The following is a 22,419-nucleotide window of genomic DNA, read 5'->3' on the forward strand; positions in this document are numbered from 1 at the left end:
CATAACAATTTTCTTAATTTCATTTTTGCTTCTTAATGTCTGAAGAATTCCTTTAGATGAGCCAATGACTTCTGAGGTCTGTTTTTGCTCTACCAATGCTGCCTGGGAAGGTGTGCTTCTCTCTTTCTTATGAGATTATAAGTACTTAGATGGCAGTAGTCATGCTGTCTTCCCCATCTGAAGATAACACACATCCCCTTCCATCCATTGTCACTTGCTGATGCTGCCATTGCCAAGGTTATCTGAACCTCCTGCCTAGCTTGAACTTCAGAATGGCAGTCAGTGAACAGAGGGCACTCAGAGGAGGACTGAGCCCAGCCACACTGCAGCTGCTGTGCTCTCTGGCTCCCCTATATCACAAATTTCATTAAATTTTTAAAAAGAGTTTATTTTTGAGAGAGAAAGAGACAGAACATGAGCAGGGGAGGGGCAGAGAGAGAGGGAGACACAGAATCCCAGGAAGGCTGGGTCTGAGCTATCAGCACAGAGCTGGATGCGGGGCTTGAACTTGTGAACCGTGAGATCATGACCCGAGCCGAAGTCAGATGCTCAACCGACTGAGCCACCCAGGCACCCCCATAAATGTCATTTTTAATAAGGGCTCCACTTGTCATAGATACTTTAAGAGCACCACTTGAAGGGAGGCACAGGCATACCCCTGCTCTCAACCTAGTTTTGAGTGTGGTTCAGGATATGTACTCCCACCCCACATCTGCCAATTGTCCCTTAACTAGTTTAGAATCAATGCGTGTTACCTCCTTCTGAGATAAAGAGACTGGTGGGCTTGATAGGAAAACTCAGCAAACTCTCATGTTGATAGCTAAAATAAATTCTTGCCTGAAATCATCCTTTAGGGAAAGGCTTTTCTCTACTCAGCTCTGAATAGAGGAAGCATCCACGTAGCTAATGTCAGAAGCTCATGCACATACTATCCTTGGTCACTTAAATTGCTCCTAATGACCATTTGAAACAGTTGTACTTTGAGACATCTTTTCACATCTTCAACTTCTGGTCTGTCTCCATGTTCCAATCTAACAAAAAGAGGGATAAACAGGAAACTAGTTTTACATTTTGGTTGTCCTTGAGAACTGGTAGAAAACACTCCTAGGAAATCCCCTGCAATTCCCAACCTATTCGGTCCATTGCTGAGGATTCTTGTTGAATAACAGCATTTTTTTCCCATTGAGCCAAAAAACAAAACAACAACAAAAACACATTTAATTTCCAGCCATTTCTCTTTTGTCAGAAAAATACCCTCAACTTTGATAACTCTGGCAACTATGGCAACAGTATGGACTTTGTTTCTAAAGAGCTAAGTCTGGAATTCAAGTAAAAAATTAGAAACACAAATAAGGGAGCACCTGGGTGGCTGGCTTAGTTGGTTAAGCACTGGACTCTTGATTTCAGCTTAGGTCATGATCTCATGGTTCAGAAGATCAAGCCCTGTATCAGGCTCTGCACTGACAGTGTGGAGCCTGCTTGGGACTCTCTCTCCCTCCCTCTCTGCCCACCCCTGCTCGTGCATGTGCACACACACTCTCTGTCTCTCAAAATAAATAAATAAACAACAAAACAAGAAATACAAGTAAGAAGAACTCAATACCTGTTGCCTTTTAGGGTGGATTATTTACTGATGTCATAGACTACACATAGTAAGCCATTTTGCTATGGAAGCTCAAAGGAGCTAAAATGTGTTAACTGTGTTATCTGGCACAGCTAGAATATTTATCTAGAAACAGGCTCAATTCACTGACATCTCCAGCACTCCATACCTATCTTCATTCCATTGCCAAAATCCACTGTCTTCATTTAATAACTTAAATTCTTAAGTTAAAATATTTCACTATCATTATTTTTTCACTGTCTTATTATAAAGATATCTTTTCACTGTCTTAAGAGATCTGTCCTTCCTTGTAAAATGAAGAAAATGAAATGATAAAAGCAGAAATGTTTTGAACCTTTTTTCTAATCTGTGCCTCAATGCTCATAGCACCCCTGGTGAGCCACAAGACTATAGGCAGAAGTGTTATTCTTCTGAAAAAATTCATGGTGGGGCTTCTGGGTGGCTCAGTCAGTTAAGCATCTGACTTCGGCTCAGGTCATGATCTCACAGTTCATGAGATCGAGCCCCGCATCGGGCTCTGTGCTGACAGCTCGGAGCCTGGAGCCTGCTTCGGATTCTGTATCTCCTTCTATCTCTGCCCCTCCCCCACTTGTGTTCTGTCTCTCTCTGTCTCTCAAAAATAAATAAATGTAAAAAAAAATTAAAAAACTTAATTCATGGTGATTTAAAATCTTATTCTTTTTCTTATCTGTTCTTCTTTTGTGATTTTTTCTCTTTGCAGTCTCTTCCCTTTGTTCTTCCTCCTCTTCCATTGTTTTTCATTTTTCTTCCTAAAAGATACTCATTCTGCTCCATATGTGATTATAACCAGGTTTACCTATCATTTTCATGGCCTGGTTAGGATACTTCAGATCAGATTACTTGCAGAGTCCTGGCAGCAAATACACATATCCATATAGCAAGAATAAATGGGGGGTGGGGAGGATATTGCTCTTTCTCTATGTCCCCAGAGTAAAGGGAAATTGGGGTCAAGGTTGGCACAGATTAAGTAAGGTTTCTGCCCATAGTCATGACAGAATAAATGTTATTGAACTAGATCTCCCACTGTAAATAACTAAAAAGGCTGGATGAAATATGCGAAGCGAAAGTTTTCAGTTGTTGAAAATAGGCAGCAAAGGACTGCAATCTCTGACATTAGGGGAAAAAATGAAGTAAACCCTATAATTGCTTCAGTCTACAATTACTTCAGCTTTTTAACTGGAAGCAATTTTTTGGACTGTATGCAGGGAAAACCCAAACAGAGTCTGGAGGTCTCACTGAGTTGAGAAGACAGAGATTAGAGTTTGGGGAGACTGACACAGCTGGAGGGTATAGGACAAGATACCAGAGAAAAGGGAGAACTCCAGAAATGTGCATACAAGTTCCCTTGAGTCTTTGGCTAAATGCTAAGCTACAAATGCAAAGAGCAAAACTCCATAAGGTCAGTAAATGGAAGCTTTAAACTGAACAATTCCTAGACCTTGCATAGGGTAGAGAGACACTTAAATTCTGGCCAGCCAAACTGAAGTTACCTTGTTAAACAAGGGAATATTCAGTAAAAACTTTAGAAATGTAATACCCTCATAGTAGGGCGAAACTAGATCCACTTTAACAAAGCTTAAAATAAGCCTCAGAAAGATCAAGCTAATAGCTTAACTACCTGTAAAATTAATTCAATACTTTTTGAAGGAAAATAAAATCCAGACGTTCAACAATGTAACACACACAATGTCCAGCATTCAATAAAAGTAACTAGACATGTGAAGAAGCAGGAAAAGGTGACCCACAATGAGGAGAGAAATCAGTCAGTATTAATAGAGCCAGGAATAATAGATCTGGATAATGGAATTAGCAGATAAAGACTGTAAGACAAGTTATTCTAAATAAACTCAAGAATTTAAGAGAAAACAACTATGATGAGGAAAATGACTATATTAACACCTGGAAAATAGTCTTCAGGACAAGGAATATTACTAGAGATCAAGAAGGACATTTCATAATGATAAAAGGGTCAATTCATCAATAAGACATAAAAATCCTAATAGGTATGCACCTGATAACAAAATTTCATAAAAGTAGTCAATCAGGAAATGACATCTATAGCTGCCATTTTAAATTAAAAAAGGAAATACTACGTGGCTATTTTCAAAGTTATCTTTGCCACCATAGGTTTACTGAGTAAACTATCCTAAGGCATTACTGGGGTGACAGAAAAACAGTTTAACAGATTTGGCTTTGACCTCAAGGAGTTCACAATAAGGTTGAAATACAGAACACACACACACACAGTAATTAAAAGATTAAAACATATGTCTCATGTATTCTTTCTTAAATTTCTGCCTTTCAATTTTTGAATCAAACACATCATTAAGCTCTTGTTGGCTGTTTCCCATCTCCAGGTATTAGTTCCTGGTCTTAAAAACATTTTAGTAGCTACTTAGTCATCTCTCCTATGCCCAAGTGACCTTATGAGGACCCTAAAGTAGATCTCTGGTATTAACACTAACAATGATCCTCCACCAGATTCCCAGTTGACCTTTCTTCTAGGTTCAGCTATAACCCTCAGAACGGGGAACCTGGTGGAGGATCATTGGGTCCCCGTAAGGCTTGCAGTGAGCTTCTATGGTCTCCTTACCCTGCTTTCTACCCATTGGAAGCAAACAGTGAGTCCTCTACACTCACATTAGTAAAATACATTTGAGAAAAAAAAAAAAAAAGATAAGTTCTCAGGGTGATTCACGCCCATTATAGTTAATTAAACCAGTCCCACTTAAGAAGACAAAGGAGCCACTCCTTGGGAAAAATCATTCTTAAAAATCCACTTTATACCCACAATTTAATCTTTTAAAATTCAGTCATGTTTCCCAAGAAAACTGCCTAGAGGTAGTATTGGGATTAGAATGGATTATCCCTAAATGAGCTTTTCCATAAATCCAAACTCAGCTAAGAAGGGCTCTTTGTTGCCTTTTAATCAATGATTGAATTTATTTATGCCACTTCTTTCCAAGAAAGATTAAAGTAGCTTACCACAAACCTGCCAGATCTTACCTAGTTCCAGAAAGGAACTGCCCAAAAGAGAAGCCTCATTTGGTGTTGCCTGGGAATGAGAGCTTCTCTATGAAGTTCCCAGGTTTCCCAGTTGCTTCCATTTATTTGTATTGTGGAAAGACTATGTACTTTGGAGTCAAATGAATTGGGAAAGAATCCCAGCCTTGCCACTACAACCTGTGTGGTCTTAGTCATGAAACATCATGGAGCCTCATTTTCTTCATCTATAACATACTTCATTCATGGGTCTGTACACATACACATACACACATACTCCAAATACTAGTTCTCTCCTTAATGCTCACCTTATACCTCTATTGTAGGCCTTATCATTTATTACACTTATATGACCATGTCTTAGATCTTCTGGAATCTGGGAAGTTGCTCATTGTTCTTCCTGTTAGGATTGTATTTGTCTGCCTCCTTCCCCTTAGTGGGAAGGGCTGTGTCTAAATTCACTATATCCGTATCTGGACACAGTATCTGGCACAGAGTAGATGGTATTATTATTGTTGAATGGAACCCTCACTCAACAAGCTCTCCATTACCTTCTTTAGTGAAGAAAAAAAAGAACAAAGCAAAATTTTAAAACTCCTCCAGTCTTCTCTCATAGCTCCCTCACAGCTGGGACCATAGCACTCTTATGGGGGTAAAGGGTGAAGAGCTTTGATGTCAGGACCTGGGTTCAAGTTCCTGTTCTTCCACCTACTAGCTGGGTAAACTTGAGCCATCAAATAAAGGAATATGTGAATCAAAACTACAATGAGATATCACCTCACACTTGTCAGAATTGCTAAAAACAACACAAGAAACAATAGATGTTGGTAGGGATGTGGAGAAAGTGGAACATTCTTGCACTATTCATGGGAACTCAAACTGGAGCACCCATTCTGGAAAAGAGTATGGAGTTTCCTCAAAAAGGTAAAAATAGAACTATCCTACAATCCAGTAATTGCACTACTAGGTATTTACAAGAATACAAAGATACTAATGCAAAGAATACAAAAATACTAATTCAAGGGATACATGCATCCTGATGTTTATAGCAGCATTATCTACAATAGCCAAATTATGAAAACAGCCCAAATGTCCATCTACTGATGAATGGGTAAAGAAAATGTGGCATATATATGGTGGAATATTACTCAGTCATAAAAAAGAATGAAGTCTTGCCATTTGAAACAACATGGGTAGAGTTAAGAGTATTATGCTAAGCGAAATGAGTCATTCAGAGAAAGACAAACAACATATGATTTCACTTATATGTGGAATTTAAGAAACAAAACAAATGAGCATAGGGGAAAAAAGAGAAAGAGAGACAAACCAAGAAACAGACTCTTAACTATAGAGAACATCTGATTATCAGTAGATAGAGGTGTGGTGCCAGGAAGGTGAAATAGGTGATGGGGATTAAGGAATGCACTTGTGATGAGCACCAGGTGTTGTATGGAATTGTTGAATCACTACATTGTACATCTGAAACTATTTTTACACTGTATGTTAACTAACTGGAAGTTAAGTAAAAACTTAAAAAAAATAAAGGAATGTGCGTACACTGGCCAGGTCAGCCTGGCACGTAGGAAGGACACAGTGCTGTTTGTTTCCTCTGAGCTGTCCCCTACTGTCACCCAAATCACACTCTTCAATATAAAAGTGATATTCTTGGGGCGCCTGGGTAGCTCAGTCAGTTGGGAGACTGACTTCAGCTCAGGTCATGATCTTGCAGTTCGTGAGTTTGAGTCCCATGTCGGGCTCTGTGCTGACAGCTCAGAGCCTAGAGCCTGCTTCGGATTCTGTGTCTCCCTCTCTTTCTCCCTTCCCCCGCTTGCACTCTGTCTCTCTCTCAAAAATAAATAAACATTAAAAAAATTTTTTAAAAAGTGATATTCTTGACGGTTGAAGGCGCCTGATCCAACTCTGCATTATCACCCAGTCATTCTATTTTAAACTCTTGTCCATTATCCTCACACTTAATTTTTCTGCTTTGTTGTTTGTCTTCACTTTCATATGGAAATAGAGCTTCGTAATTGCACGGCTGGTTTCTGTGGAGGTCCTGGCTGTACCAACTGCATTGGAGCAAATGAAATGGATATTCCATACCTTCCTTTCATTTTGTTCCTTAAGAGAAAACCTGAGTTAAAAAAGACTGCCTGAGGAGATCCCCCTGTCTCTCAAATTGCCAGTGTGCTGGGTAGGATATTGGCTCAGAGACAAATTAACTGTCGCCTGCTCTTTGAGACACCACTGTCTAGGGTTCTGAATATATCCTTCACTTATAACAAACAGGCTAATCACTTGTCACAAATCAAAGAGGTTGTGAATGCTTGGAGGGTTAGCATGTAACAGTTGTGAGTTTTAAAATAGATCAAATTCCTTCATGCCCCCTTCTAGTATTTCATGGCAAAGAACAGAGAGAAACGTGAAGTGGGGGCAGGGGGGCATGAACTGGTTTGTTCTTTATTCATCTAACACTGAGCTTACACGACAGTCACAGTCACAGCCACCCAGTGTCTTCCTCCCTTCCTTCCACACAGAAAAGTTGGGACAAAATGGTTGATGACAAATGTCCAATGCCAAGGAAAATTGAGTCAGGAAGTGTTCAAAGTACCTCCGATGTGCTGTGACTTCCCTGTTCATTGAGCAAAGGGAAAGAACCACTCTGGCTGGTTGGCCAAAAAAGGCCAGCCCTTTATGAAAAAAAAAAAAAATGAGGTGAAAGAAGTAGGAGAGACAAGAAAAAGTGATTTTAATTATAGCTACCATTTATTGAATGTTTCCACTGTGCCAGGCAGTTTACATGTTTCATCTTGTTTCCTTCTCTTAACAGCCTAAGAGGTAGGTGCTATTGTTATCCCTGTTTTACAACTGAGGAAATAAAACCCAGAATAAGTGATGGGTCTAAGACTCAAATCCACATTATTCTATTGTATTTCTTTCTACTCTTGATTGCTAAGTTGAACTGATGCTCAGCTGAGAAGCAATGAGGGTAAAGGAAGATCTCTGGACAGTAAGGAGAACTGGAGTTTAGTTGTGATCTTGAGGGAGCTAAGGTGGTGGGGCAGAGAGGTGGGCAGGGGCATGCATAAACAATTGATATTGTGCAGCGATATTGTCCAATTGATATTACACGCATGAGCATAAGCACAGGATGTTATGTGAGCATGAAAGAGGTAGTCTTGAGCGGAGGAGAAGGCTGTCTCTGGAAGCCAGCCAGAGAGGAGATAAGATGCTCTATATGTAGGAAACAGCTGCGGCAGGTGTCAGAGTCAACTAGATCATGGGAGCTGCAAGAAATTTGGGTGTTTTGGCAAGCAGAATGCTGAGTTGGGGAGAGAGGAGGCCAGGTCTCACAGGGCTTGGTGAGCTCTACTTGACATCATCCTGGAAGCTATGGGGAGACGCTGAAGGGCTTTAAGCAGTGTAATTTTTTTTTTAAAAAAAAGTGTTTAAAGCAAGTTGAGTGCTGTGATTTTGCCTTGGCTGAGGTGGATCTTGGTGTCATTCACCTAGTTTGGACATGTGAGTTTAAGGTGTAAGTTCTCCAGGTGATGTCCAGAATGGAGCTGAACGTATAGTCTCTTATTTTCCCAAGCAATGCAATTCTGAAAATCTCCTTAAATGAAATATGTAAGAGACCAGTATTCTCTATTTCTAGAGAGCTTTAAAGAAGAAATCCTGAAACATTTGTGTTCAAGATGCAATTTTAATTTTGTTCTTTCCTTTCTAGACTGAACACAGAGTTAACTAGCTTAATAATTAGCTCTTTGTTGAGGACAAAGATTTGCCCCTTTGGGTCTGATCAGTGACTCCTATTTATGGATCAACTCTGTGAAGGTGATGAGATCTTTACTTCTGGTCGCTAACAATATAACTTTTATTTTCTAATTTTCCACTACCTTTTCCAAAATAATAAAGGCAAATCATGAAATCAGGGAGGAATTTGGTGACTTCCTCATAACTGCCCTCAGATCCTAGCTAAGAGACCTCTTCTGGTGCCCTTCTCTAATGCGCCTGTGAGTTGGGTACTCTTCCATGTGTTCCCACAAAGCAGCACTCCATACTTTCCTTATGCTGTATCCATCACACTTGACTGTAATTGCTCACTTATTGCATTTTAAAATTATCTTTCTGCCATAAGCAGGAGCCCATTAGCTTTTTCTCAATTATATTCCCAACACTTAGCAGAGTTCTTAGTAGGTGTTTGATACCTTTTTTAAAAAAGTTTATTTTGAGAGAGAGAGAGAGGGAGGAGAGAGAGAGAGAGAGAGGGAGAGCTGGGGAGAGGCAGAGAGAGAGGGAGAGAGAGGATCCCAAGCACAGAACCCAACGCAGGGCTCAAACTCACAAACTGTGAGATCATGACCTAAGCAAAAATCAAGAGTTGGACACTGAACTGAGCCACCCAGGTGCCCCTCAATATGTTTGAAATGAATGAATCTTCAACTCCATGAAGTGGATATTATCATCTCCCTTTTGAAGATAACAAACCAAGCTCAGATACGTTGATATTTGTTCAAGACCAAACACTGGTGAAGTTCTTGGAACCAGGACTGAACCTAATTCTTCTAACCGCAAAGTCTGTGTTATTTCCATCCTATTACCTCTTTGACTACCAGCACCTGCTTTGATGGATAATTTTTAGCTGATTTGACTCTGAAAACAAACGCCAGCAGTGAAAGGAATAGGCGTATCTGTGGCAAGTGCAGACCCCCATTAGACACCTGCAGTGGCCATATGAGAAAACAGCATGGACAATTAGAAATAGTTCCACTGTGTGCCTCGTCCCTGTTCTGTAGTGTGGCTCTAATGCTTCATTCTGTGACCGAAATGTTAAATGATGTTACTGAAAGGTTGTACTAGGTAGTATGGTCCACATGTTCACCCTGGAAAGGATTTTTGGGCATGTAGTAACTCTCAAAATGTGTTATGTGGCAGAAGCCCAGGGTAAGTAGAAAGGAGAATAGAAACTAATCAGGAAGGACTTGTGGATCAGGATATCTGTGTGGCTCCCTCCTTTACTTGCTTCAGTCTTTGTTCAAATGTGCTCTTCTTAAGGAGGTGGCTACCCCATTAAACCTTGACATCCTCGACTTCCTTCTCTGTTTTATTCTTTTCCTTAACATTTATCACTATCTAATTAATTTATTTTGCTGATGATGTTTATCTTGTTTATTGTCAGTTCTTTCCATTAGAATGGAAGTTCAATGAGGGAAGAAATGTTCATCTGCTTCATTCTCTGCCATTTCCCCAGTGCCTAGAACAGTGCCTGAGACATAGTAGGTGCTCAGTAAATATTTTTAAAAATTTTTTTAAAAATGTTTATTTATTCTTGAGAGAGAGACAGAGCATGAGCAGGGGAGGGGAAGAGAGAGAGAGGGAGACACAGAATCCGAAGCAGGCTCCAGCCTCTGAGCTGTCAGCACAGAGCCAGATGTGGGGCTCAAACTCACAGACCACAAGATCATCACGTGAGCTGAAGTTAGACACTTAACTGACTGAGCCACCCAGGTGCCCCAGTAAATATTTATTGACATAACTGTGTTCATCACACTATAAACAATATTTTGAAAGGCATCAGTAAATCAAAAGGCATTGATAGTAACAATAATGAGTAGAGGATGACTCCTTTGGGAGGGTGAGAAAATCCATTGGATTTGATTTCAACTGACATCTGAGTTTCTTAGTCCATTTGTGCTGCTATAACAAAATACCATAAACTATGTAGCTTATAAACAATAAATATTTATTTCTCACAGTTCTGGAGGCTGGAAGTCCAAGGTCAAGTTGCTGGCAGATTTGGTGTCTAGTTAGAGGAAGGTTTTGGCTCAAAGAAAGCCATTTTTTTTTGCTGTGTCCTGCTCCTAATACTATCGTCTTGGGGGTAGGATTTGAACATACGGATCTTCGGGGGACACAAACATTTAAACCATAGCACTCAGGAAGACTGTTCTAATATACTTCCCAAGATCTGTGAACATAAGGCAAGCTTATGATGGAGACTTTCACTTCTTCACAAAGAAAATCTGTCCTGAAACTTTTTTCTTCCTTTGGGAGAGAAGTCACACCTCTCTGCTTATAAGAACCAGCTTAAGTGCCGCAAAACAAACTCCAGGGGACACTGTCAATGCCATCTTGGTAGAGAGAAGACATCTGTCTCCCTTCCCAAAAGCAGTGGAGTTGAACTGTAGCTAAAAAATACAATTTGAGAATGACAGCTTCGGCGGGTGGGGGGAGCCTGGGAGGCTCAGTCGGTTAAGCATCTGACTCTTGACTTCAGCTCAGGTCATGATCTCATGGTTCGTGAGTTCGAGCCCTGCATTGGGCTGTGCACTGAGAGTGCAGAGTCTTCTTGGGAATCTTTCTCTCTGACCCTCCCCAACTCATGCTGTCGCTGTCTCTTTCAAAGTAAAGAAATAAACTTAAAAAAAAAAAAAGAATGACAGTTCTGGGACCATAGGAGTAGGAAATTCCTACCAGAAGAACATTTCCATCTTGTATGTGTTCTTCAGGATCTCCTGTTGCCTAGGTTGTTAATTTTTAGCTGTAAATCTAGTGTGGGGGAGTATGTGGATACAGGTGGTAGAAGGTCTACACATAGCTGGCTCACCCTAGATTACCTATGTTTATATTGTCAGAAAAGTAAGTGGTTATAATCAATTTTGTTACTAGATTTACATATGCAGATGATGTGTGACTGCTGGCATAATTAGTCTGTTGTATTGATGCAGCTACTGAACCTTTGCTTTCTAGCCACAATCCCGAATAAGTCATTTAAATCCTGAGAACAATGAAAACCTTCATTTCTCAAATTAGATAATCTATTCCTTAAACACACACACACACCAAAACAAGACAGATGCCATCATTTCCAAGTCCTCAAGAAGCTGAATTCTATTTCCCTACAAGCCATTTACCTATGAGTCTCAGAGGAAAAATACCCTTCTCCGGCCAGGTTTCTGGGCCGGCTGATCAGGGCCCTGGGGCACCCATCCTCCGGAGGAAAAGCCACTACGAGACCCCTGCCTTCCTTCACTGGTGCCTGATTCTTGGGATAGTAAGAATAAAGATGAATAGTTTGAGTACACATCATTGGCTAGACACTGTTCTATGTGCTTTAGGTTTTTCTCATTTGTTCTTCACATTCTAGGGTAGGGGTTAGATAATGTTATTTTACAATGAGGAAAGTAAGTAATTTCCCAAGGCCACACAGTCAAGAAACTAGAATTTTATCCAGGCTGTCAGACTCCAGAACTTGTGTTCTAAACCTTAATACTAGGCTGCCTTCTTGGCCAAAACATAAACAGTAATGAAGACAGAAGTGGAAAAGTGTTCTGACTGAAGCAGGTGTGGGATGGGTGGGGTCCGTGCCTTGACCCCTCCCTCTTCTGACTCTGCAGCCCCTGGGGCTGCTAGAGTCACACTGTGCTTCTGAATGGACACTTTATCAGCCCCAGCTTCTCTCCTCTAGCAGATCCCTATTATTAGTCAATCTTCATTATTCATGGATTCTTTACTTGTGAATTTGCCTAATTGCTACAATTTATTTGTAACCACAGAATCACGAAGGGGCTGTCATGGTTATTTGTGGACATGCACAGAGCACTGAAGAGTTTGTCACCCACGTGCATGTTTCCAGCCAAGGAAGAACATGGTGGTGACGGGCTGCCTTCTTGTTTCAGTAACTGTAAACAAGCTTTTTTTGTTTTGGGGGGGGGCGTCCACTTAATGGCAAAGTTTTCAAATTTTTGTGCTTTCTGTTAGTGATTTTGCTGTTTAAAATGCCCCCCCAAAACACAGTGCTGAAATGCTAATATTCCCAACTGCAAGAAGTCTGTAATGAGCCTCACAGAGAAAAATACATGTGCTAGTTGAGCTTCAGTCAGGCATGAGTTACAGCGCTATAAGCCTTGAGTTCAATGTTAATGAGCCAACTATATTAAATATATATAAAAACGTATGTTAAATAAGTTGTCTTTTAATAGAAACCCACATAAAACAAAGCTTTGTATTGACTGAAATGTTGTGACCAGACCAACTCTGCATTTCCCTTAGGAGTCCCTAGCAATCTTTAATTCAGTGTTTGTGGCCACTTTATAGAATATATCTACCATGAAAAATGAGAAATGACTGTAGTTATTTATTGAGAGCCTCTTATAGGCCACATAATGTGCTAGAACCTCATTTAAATTAATCCTAATTCTCAACAACTCTGTAAACAAAGTATCATCTCTAATTTATAGATGGTAAAACTCCGGCCTAAATAATTTGGCAACATCATTAAGCTAGAGGGAGGTGTGCCAAGGGTGAATAGCATGTGACTCTGTAGTTCTCTTTCTTTTTGACTCAGTTCATTTGTGAACAAATTCCAGGTTGGCATCTTGTGCAATTCAGCCATATCCATGTCCCTGACTCCCACTGGATTTCCTTTCCATTGGGTTGATCACAGTACTCTCCAAAAGCTTTTGTCTGCTCTATAGTCACTCAAATGGAAATCTCCTTGTTGATTCCAGGATAATTTTTTTTGAACCAAAGTGTTTTATGAAAAAGTTCCCTAAAGTGATTTTCCCATCATGTTTCCTTGCCAACCATCTTGCAACGTTCCAGGTGGCTAACTGTGAGAACGGAGGTCGCTGTGTCACCCTGCTCCACAGTGCTGGGGGCCACCGCTATGACACTGCCCTCTGTCATTGAGCTCTGCTGGGGTGCCCTGCTGGCCTGCCTTCCCTTCCTTCAGCTACTCTCCACTGTCCCTGCCCCTGGCTTGCTGTCTATGATCTCCCTCCAGGTGTCACTCCAGGAGAGCTGCTGTCTCCTTGTGGGAGGCAGGGCCTGGTACTGGTTGTGGTAGCAGGTGAACAAGATGTGCTCCCTGCTTGGGGTGTCCTCTTGGCCTCAGATAGTGTCTTTGTCTTCAGTGACCAGGTCCCCCAACACCATCATCTTGTCCATCATGATAATTCACTCCACAAACTAAGGCCCCAGGTGATTGTCCACTCAGCAGGACTTCTCACCCACATAGTGTTCATACTTCATTGGACGGCTGGTGCAGATGAAGACCACAATGTCCTGCCTGGTTTTCATCTCTGTATGGCTGCTAAGGCTCCAGGCATAGGATCCAAGTCTAAGAAAAAACCTCGGGCTTCATACATATTGGCCACTTTGTCCGCCAGGTCTGGCAACAGGGCTGCAGCAGATGTCCCTCAGGAGGCTGGCCTCAAAGTCAGCCAGAATCCATGTCCTGTCACTGGCGCTGGGTCTGGAAGGTTGGGAAGGCTGGGACTGGGGGCTGGGATAATTTTATGGAGAGCCATGTATTTGATGCTCCACACATGCTGTCCTTCTCCTCTTTTGTTCACATCTTGCTTCTGGCAGCCACTGGGGTTTAAATTTCCAGGCAGAGCAAAAATATCTTCTAGTAGGAAAAAGGCAAAGAATGGAAATGACATGGACTTAGAGAAGCAAGATGAAAACAGATAAGGGTGGAGAGAGACAGGCAGTGTTACCTTTTCAGAAGATGCCATGGGAGCAAAGGGATAGACAAAGGGCAGGAACCCAGAGGAGTAGACCCTGAGATGCGTAAGTAATACTTTGTTTTTATTTTATTAATTTTTAAATTATTTTAAAAAATATTTATTTTGGGGAGAACACAAGGTGGGGGAAGGCAGAGAGAGGGGGACAGAGGACCTGAAGAGCGCTTTGCACAGACAGGCTCACAGCAGTGAGCTGGGGCTTGAACTCACAAACCTCAAAATCATGACCTGGGCCAAAGTCGGAAGCTCAACTGACTGAGCCACCCAGGTGCCCCGATTCTTTATATTTTTAAATCATTTTAATGTCTGTGATTTTATTTTGTATATCACAGTGACTTGGTGTAGGCAAAGAACGCATTTTTTTTCTGCTTTACTGATGAGAAAACTAAGGCATCAAAAGCTATAGTGATTTACTTGAGGTTGTAAAATTCTATTTTATTCTGCATTCAGAATAGGTTATTTTATATCACACAGCAAAATTCAGAAATTAGTTTCCTGATATTTCAGATTTTAAGCAGTGTCACAAACAGTCTATTAGGAAGCAAAGATATTTTCCTTTATTTTATACTGGAACCACATGGCTATTTCAATATTTTTTACTTAACTACAATTTCTCTAAATTTCATTGTTCATGTTGAAGCATTTGACTAAAATATAGCAAAACTACTGTGCCTTTTAAGGGGGTCAAAATGTTTTCTGTGGGTGGAAATGTGTCATGTGAATAAAGATGAAAGTAGCTTTGTTGTACTCCTCTTCTGGGAATCTTTTTAGGGATATTACTAAAGTCAAGAATAGATCAGAAATGAAGAAAAGATGGGAATAAAAGAATAGCTTTCATGGAAAATTGAAATCATTCCTTTTAAAGTTCACAATTTCCAGCCTGATGATAGATCCCCAGCCTTGCAAGATGGGTTCCTCCTAGCTATAAAGGTGACAGCCACGAGAGGATTTTGATGCAACTGTGATTGATGTCAGCAGGTCCAGACGGTGATACTTTATTACAAATTTAATGGACATTTATTAAGCTGATTCAACGGGAGCAGCCCTGGCTAGATGGGGCTGGGAGAGACAAAAGGAAGACGCAATCTATGAAGGTGTTGGGGGCCAGTTAGGGATGGAAATTCCAGTGATTTGAGTGTTGCACACCCACTACATGCTAGGTGCTCTCAACATCATCATTTTGTGTCTTCCTCCCACAAACCCTGAATGAAACAGCATGATTCTTCCTAATGTAGGGATCCTGATCCTTATGAGGTTATGTAGGGAGATTCAGTGACTTCCCCCACTGACCAGGTAGCTGCCCCAGGCTTTGTACCCAGGCCTTTTGTATCCAAGTAAAAAGCTCTCATCACTCATCGAAACAGGAAATAGCTAGAGAGTCACTGAGTCGCAGCCTAAAGTTGGGACACATGTCTGAGATGCAGACTTATGCTTTTATCCATGGTGTAGGAATTCAGAATGAGGGCCAGACCCTAGCATGCCAGAGTTAAGATGGCTTATGCTTCATAGAGAAGACAAAACATGAATATTTTAATGCTTCTTTAACAGGTGAAGGGGTTATGGAATGTTTGCAAGGAGAAAACACCTTTTTAGTGGCGAAATTTCCTTAGCCAGTTAACAGAACTGTTTCTTTCTTGGGTTAAATGTAGTAGCTTCTATTATATCCTGAAGCATCTGGCTCTCCCAGTAGAGACATGTGAGCACTGCCACGGGCCTGGAATGTCCCAAGAGGGTAAGAATAACCCACAATGAGAGACGACTCCTGCTGTCTTCTGGTCACTGCAGTTGTCAAGAACGCTTTGCCTCAGAGGACAGCTCAGGGCTATCTCAACTCAGAGATGGAAAAATCGCCCACCGCCCACCCCGTTCCTGGGCTCCAAGCTTTCCTTTTATATCTGCAGCTCTCATCTTTAAGTCTTTTGTAGGGAAGATACATTTATTCCAGCAAAGATTTTCCACTTTCTTGGAGAACACAGGCTTCCAATGTCTCCAACAACCTTGAGTCTCTGACGCTAGGAGGCATGGAACGTTTGGACCTGCTGGGATTCCTTCTCATCACCTTCAATTGCAACATGACCATTGTGGGTAAGTATAGGAAACAGCTCCAAAGCTCTTATGTTTTTGTTTTCATAACTTTGCCTGGCCTGTTTATTGCATGAAGAAAGGGAGCTGTGTGCTCAAGCTTTACTTTTAATCACGCCACAGCTCTACCATCATTTAAGGAAGGCTTGGATGTGAGTGTTCTCTGCTGGGGCCTGTTCTTGCTGACATTCAGGTACTGAGCCTGAAGGACTGAAGCAAAAGGAAGTAGTATGTTTGTGTAACTCTTCTTTGGCTACTTTATCAGGAGAAGGAACAGTATAGTAAAAATTAAAGAGAGATTAATGCCTTGATTACACTTTCTTCCTGTTCATCTTTTTCTTGAAGTTTAATTTGTAAAAGATTAGTAATTTCTCTTGTGTATTTCAAGCCAGATCCAAAGTTTAGTTTATTTTTTTAAGAAAGTAATAAATATTTCTGAGTTTGATGCAGACGTATTAAATTTTCAGAGAGGTATGGAATTCCTGGAAAAAGGAATTGAGTAAGGGATTAAAATATACCCATGAAGTGGTTGATATTTTTCTTACTCATTGTTTTGTAGAATTTAAACAAAGTCAACTTGGTCTTACAAGTTTGAGTCAATGACCTGATCACACAATTCTATTCTTTGAGTTTAACTGCCTTTGTTTATAACAGTGCTTTTTCTGATGTCAGGTGATGTTTTCTGCATCTTGTCACAAAACAAAATATTTGCAGATTATTTTAACTGAGTCTTAAACATGTTAGGAAAGAGTTAACTCATGACATGAAAATTGGACTTGAGGTTATTTTGATTTCCTAGGTTGGTCTCATTTATTCATGATAAATTGAAGAAAGAGGAATCTCAATATATCATAACAACTGGAATAGAAGGAAAAGGAATTCTGAGTCACTGACAAACCTGAAAAGTTGAATGTTGCTAAAGGAATTTGATTCCAAGGACCATAAAGCAACAGTAAAGATCTTGTGGACCACTATCATAAATAAAGACCACTAAATTAAAATTAGCAGCTACACACAGTTACACAAATGTGCTAACAGCCTTTCAAAAGCTTATTATCTATAGAGAATAAGAACTTACTTCCATCATTAATTTGCTCAGCTCAACTTTCTTTCTAGAAGCTTCAGTCCGGGAGACATTACCACAAATCTGAATTAGTGGAGTCAAATCAAACATCTTTAGTCTCTAACACTTCTTTAAAATCTCAAAGCCTTTAACAAACAACTAGCCCAGCACAGCGCCTGACACACTGCAAGTGCTCCATAAATATTTGGCAGATGAGCTAAGTAGCAGAGGCTGTAGCGGTGACTAAAATACATGCTTACTGACCTCTCAGTTCTCCAGCCTCCACCCTGTAAATACTTAAGACATGGTGTTGGGTGGAAATGTGTTCGTATGCTGGTGATGGTGCCCTTCCTGCTTCCTCCTTTCTAGGGAAGGTATGGCTTATCTTCATGATACTGCTGAGGATGGTGGTGATCATCTTGGCAGGCTCCCCCGTATACCAGGACGAGCAGGAGAGGTTTGTGTGTAACACCCTGCAGCCAGGATGCGCCAATGTTTGCTATGACATCTTCTCCCCGGTGTCCCAGCTGCGGTTCTGGCTGATCCAGAGTGTGTCCGTGCTCCTCCCTTCTGCCGTCTTCAGCGTCTACGTGCTGCACAGGGGGGCTGTGTTGGCCGCCCGCGGACTCTGCGGGCCGGACGGCGGCCCCGGGGGCCCTGACCCTGCTGACCTGAGCCCCGGGGATAGGGAGTGGCGCCTCCTGACCGTGCCAGACTTCTCCTCTGGCTACATCGTCCACCTCTTTCTTCGGATGCTGACCGAGGCAGCTTTTGGTGCCTCGCACTACCTCCTATTTGGATTCTTGGTCCCAAAGAGATTCTCTTGCACGCACTCTCCCTGCACCAGCGTGGTGGACTGTTACATCTCTAGGCCCACGGAGAAGTCCATTATGATGCTTTTCATGTGGGCGGTCAGCGCGCTGTCTCTGGTGCTCAGCGTGGCGGACCTCGTGTGCAGCGTGCACAGGAGGGCGAGCGCGCGCGGGCGCGCAGCCGCCCCTCTCCCCCGGCCACGGCCTGCGCGGAGCCTGGGCTCGAGGCCAGGTCAGGTGGCCGGCGGCGGCGGTGGGTGGGCAGAGGTGGGGGCGTCCGTCCACCCCGGCCCGTGGGCTGCAGGGGAGCGTGCAGACAGCCCCAGCCGCAAGTCCGCCGCATCAGGGCGGACGGGACTTCCTGATGAAGAGGACAGTGAGGTGATGTCCTCAGCCAGCGACAAGCTGGCCGTGGCTTGCAAAGAGCCGGGGAGCAGGCCCCACAGAGAGGCCTCCGGGGACCCAAGGGACGAGGGTCCCACAAGGTCAGAGGAGCACCCCTTAGCGCCTCAGAGCCGGCTGGCCCGGCGCTGTCCGTCCGGTCAGCTGCAGCCCCCCTACCGGCCCGCCAACCCGAGATCCAGAAAGTCCGAGTGGGTCTGAAGAGGGAACGCCAGGCAGCCGGGGGCGGGGGGGGGGGGGGGGGCGGGGGGGGCGGAGGGGGGTGCATAGTCCAGTCCAAACGGAGACCTGGCCCACGAAGATGCACATCCTCTTTGGCCCATGTGAAATCCTCATCAACCGGCGGAGAGAAAGGCGAGCCGGCATGGGATACATGGACTTTGTGCGGGACTCAAATCCTCAAGATACAGATTTCATGTACATAATACTTTCTCTTGACCAAAGCACTTGACATTGTGCTTTTGACAATGTGACTGGAGGCTAAAATGATTAATTAGAGAGTGTCAGGTGACTGATTAATGTGACACTCTTGTCCTTCACCATAGTATGTACTTAATGTACAGCACGTTGCCTTACATTAATAGAGCTCATTCATGTGAGTTATTATAGAATTCTTTATTTTGTTTTTGTTCTTCTATTTGGATAAAAGGGGCACTGTGACGCATGTCTTTAATGCTGACAGCTCAGAGCTTGGAGCCTGCTTTGGATTCTGTGTCTCTCTCTGCCCCTCCCCTGTTCACGCTCTCTCTCTCTCAAAAATGAATAAACTTAAAAAAAAAACATTAATAAGGGTTAATTTATTAGACTCTTCAATTCTGCTAACTGCCTAAGCATGGGTTTTGATAGGATGAGAATGGTGAGAACAGGACAGGATTAGTCTCACAGGAAGGGAAGCTAAAGAAGGACATTAGCTCCGGTCTTTGAACGTAGTGTGGCTGGAGAGAAGAAAAAGGTGACAAGAGTGAAGAGAACTGACTGAATTGGGCCTAGAACCCAAATCTCTTGTACTTTGAGAGGTCCTCTAATTACGATCATTTTAGATATGAATGGCTCTTAGGTGGTTTAAGTGTCCATGTGTGTGCATGTTGTGGTGGAGCTCTTTTATCTTTGCAAGGAAAGAATGGCTCATTAGATATTGTGTAACTTTCTAGGAACTTTAATTCAGAAGTCTTCCCAGGTTAATGTCCAGGTGGTTTTCAGGTGGTTCAGCAGTGATGGGAACCCACTGGTGGAATCCAAATGCTGAATCAACACGTACTACAGCTAGCTGCTGAGACAAGCACAAAAGAAAGATTATGAAAATCAATGAGATTATGCTTGTGTGTAGCCAAGAAAAGTATTATTTATGGAATTAATAAATGTGACTCTTTTTTTCTAGGATGTTGCAATCTCTTGTGAGGACCTACTTGGAATTTTCTGAGTGTTAATGTGGTTTCAGGCAAGGACAGAGCAGGGTGGTGCTTTGCAGATGAAGAGAAGGGGCATCTAGGCTTCTCAGCCACAGACTTGCTGAGGGTCTCTTACAATGGAGACGCTTCCCCTCCCCCGCCCCCAATTTGAGCGGTCCAATTTCAGGGGCAGGGGCAGCTGTGGAGTCTGGAAGCCCCGCCAGCTGCATTTTGGTTGTGCTGTAGGTTACATGTTTCCTAGAAACCTAGGAAATGTTTCCTAGATGTCTCACCCTTACCATTTGAAATATATATATATCTATATATATATAATTTTTTTTTTCCTTTCTCTTGTCAATCATAGAACAAATCTGTTCCTCGGGGAACTTGCTCTTTGTGTTGTGACCTGAGAGAGTGAGTGGCAGAAAATAGAGCTGAAAGAAGTGACTACATTTTTTTCAAACTGAACTTGGATGAAATTAGTTTCCCGGAGAATTCAGGAAATTAAAAGTCAAATGCAAAAACCAGGTTTATTAAGAAGTGTTCCCTCCCTCCCCAGACAAGCAGAGTAGAGACATATCATGTTTAAAATAGTGAGTGATTGTAAAGAGCGTGCCTACCTGGCCATGACAGCTGTTGGCCATTCACTTCCTTGGCCATCTTACAGCTGAAAGACTCCCCAGTCTGTCACCTGTGTGTCACTGCTCTGGTTCCTCTCCCTCCATGGAGTTCCATGGAATCCTCCAACCCTCCACCTCTTTCTCTAGCAGTGCTTCTTCTTCACATAGCTCCTGTGAGTGTTTTATCAACGGGCTGAGATAAGATTTCGAATCAATGGAGCTATGTTGATAAACCAGTATTTATGAGTATTGCCTCTGTATCTAGCATTTAATCTCTTATTTTTGTTTCTATGAAGCTAAAAAAAAAACAAACAAAAAACAAAACAAAACAAAACAAAAACATCACATGACAGGTCAGCAAACTGGTGGGAAAGAGTTGTAACAAAATGTCATTGTTTTAGTATCACTGTTGAAACAACTCCTCTGATTCCTGTCAACTTTAATTTTCTCAGGGCTGATCTGGGCACTGTAAGGACTACCTCATGTTGTAGGTGCTGTTGGGTAGCTCAGATGAGAGTGTGGATGTGGACGCCCCATGAGAGAGACAGAACTGTGTGTCTCGATGTTCCCTGGGCGGTGAACTAGTCCATGCTTGACACATCACCCTAAACAGCTCTCTCCAGGAATTTGTGATGATATAATATTTGCACGATGATATAAAATTTGCATATTTCTATATGTCCACAGACGTAGGAATGCTCTAAACCTTCTTCCCATATCCTTTCTTACCAACAGAGGCCTCTCTTGGACCATATTTAGGACACAATATTTATAAACACGAAAATGGTAATTTATGTCTGGAGGTAACTCTTGACCATTTCCACGCTTCTATGTTTTTGCTTATTTCTGCCCAGAAAAATCAGGATTTAGGAACTCTCAGCAGCAGATCTGGAAATTGTATTAGGTTACTTTGGATAACAGAGGGGGTGAGAAATTAGGGATAATGGAGAAATTGTGGACAATCTGGCCTCATAGGAAGGAGATCATTTAAAAGGACAATGAGTCATCCTCTTGGGGTTAAGATGCAGTTCCTTATTTCTATTTAAATTTATTTATTTTGCCCACAAGTGTCAGATTGTCTTTTACCCTGGCTTTTCATGTGATCAGGATGCTAACTGCAAAGGGTTAGCTGGAGATGTAGATTCATAATAAAAGATGACAGCCAAGACAGACAATGGTGGAACTGAGTAAATAAGGCAAACCCAATGGTGTGACTACTCAGGAAGGTGGTAGTGGGTGCCAACAGAACATAAATATTCTTTCTACCTGTAAGATTCCTCAGCTGTGTACTAAATAGGTACAAAAATTCCTTTATGGTTTTAAGTTGTCAAATAAGGAATCTGCAATGGTGCATGAGGTTTCTCCCCTTGGGTTATGAAATGATGTGTTATTTTATGTTTAAGTTTTTTTTTCTCCTTTTCTTGTGCTTTAGAAAGTTGAAGTACTTTTGATCTCAGAAATGGTATTTGGGAAGCAATTTAAATATCCATAAATTGGTCTTCCTCACCTGGGATATTTGATCCGAATAAAGCCTCAGGCATTACTAAAGTTTATGCTAAGCATATCCAGTGCCATTTCCTTCAGAAATGAAAATTCAGTAATTTTATAGAGGTGGTGTGTGTGATTAGCCATTAGAAGGAAATAAAGTCTTATGCTAACGCAAGTTCATTAAATTTTGTTGTGTGCCCACAGTGGTTCTTCAGGGGAAGTAAAGAGGTTGGTTAAGACTTGTACTCCAGAGACAAGGAAAGTTTTCCATTCTTTCACTAAGAGCTCTGAGAACATTAGTTTTCTCTGTGTGTTTATATTTCCTCATGTATAAAAAGAAGTGTCACTTTTCCAGCTAGAAATGTGATATTTGTCAGTGTGGA

At 41.9% G+C, this 22,419-nt stretch overlaps 1 protein-coding gene and 1 long non-coding RNA gene across 2 annotated transcripts; one reads left to right on the top strand and one right to left on the bottom strand.

Moving 5' to 3' along the window:
- Positions 1-808: 808 nt before the first annotated feature.
- On the bottom strand, positions 809-17,729 carry LOC111561305. The gene is made up of 2 exons (XR_002743724.2): positions 17,591-17,729; positions 809-1,031 (listed from the first exon to the last, which is right to left on the bottom strand). It is a non-coding gene; the product is annotated as an uncharacterized LOC111561305 (long non-coding RNA).
- On the top strand, positions 11,050-18,765 carry GJD4 (gap junction protein delta 4). The gene is made up of 2 exons (XM_023256558.2): positions 11,050-16,266; positions 17,696-18,765. Exons 1-2 carry the CDS (start codon positions 16,203-16,205, stop codon positions 18,739-18,741), a joined length of 1,110 nt encoding a protein of 369 aa, XP_023112326.2. The 5' UTR covers positions 11,050-16,202; the 3' UTR covers positions 18,742-18,765.
- The last annotated feature ends 3,654 nt before the right edge of the window (positions 18,766-22,419 follow it).

Source organism: Felis catus, chromosome B4 (assembly GCF_018350175.1).
Source record: "Felis catus isolate Fca126 chromosome B4, F.catus_Fca126_mat1.0, whole genome shotgun sequence".
In the NCBI taxonomy this organism is placed as follows: domain Eukaryota; kingdom Metazoa; phylum Chordata; class Mammalia; order Carnivora; family Felidae; genus Felis; species Felis catus.

Coding starts and splice junctions, on each gene's coding strand:
- GJD4 (XM_023256558.2), top strand. CDS start 16,203: ATGGAACGTTTGGACCTGCTGGGATTCCTTCTCATCACCTTCAATTGC. Junction 16,267..17,695: donor TTGCAACATGACCATTGTGG/GTAAGTATAGGA, acceptor CCTCCTTTCTAG/GGAAGGTATGGCTTATCTTC.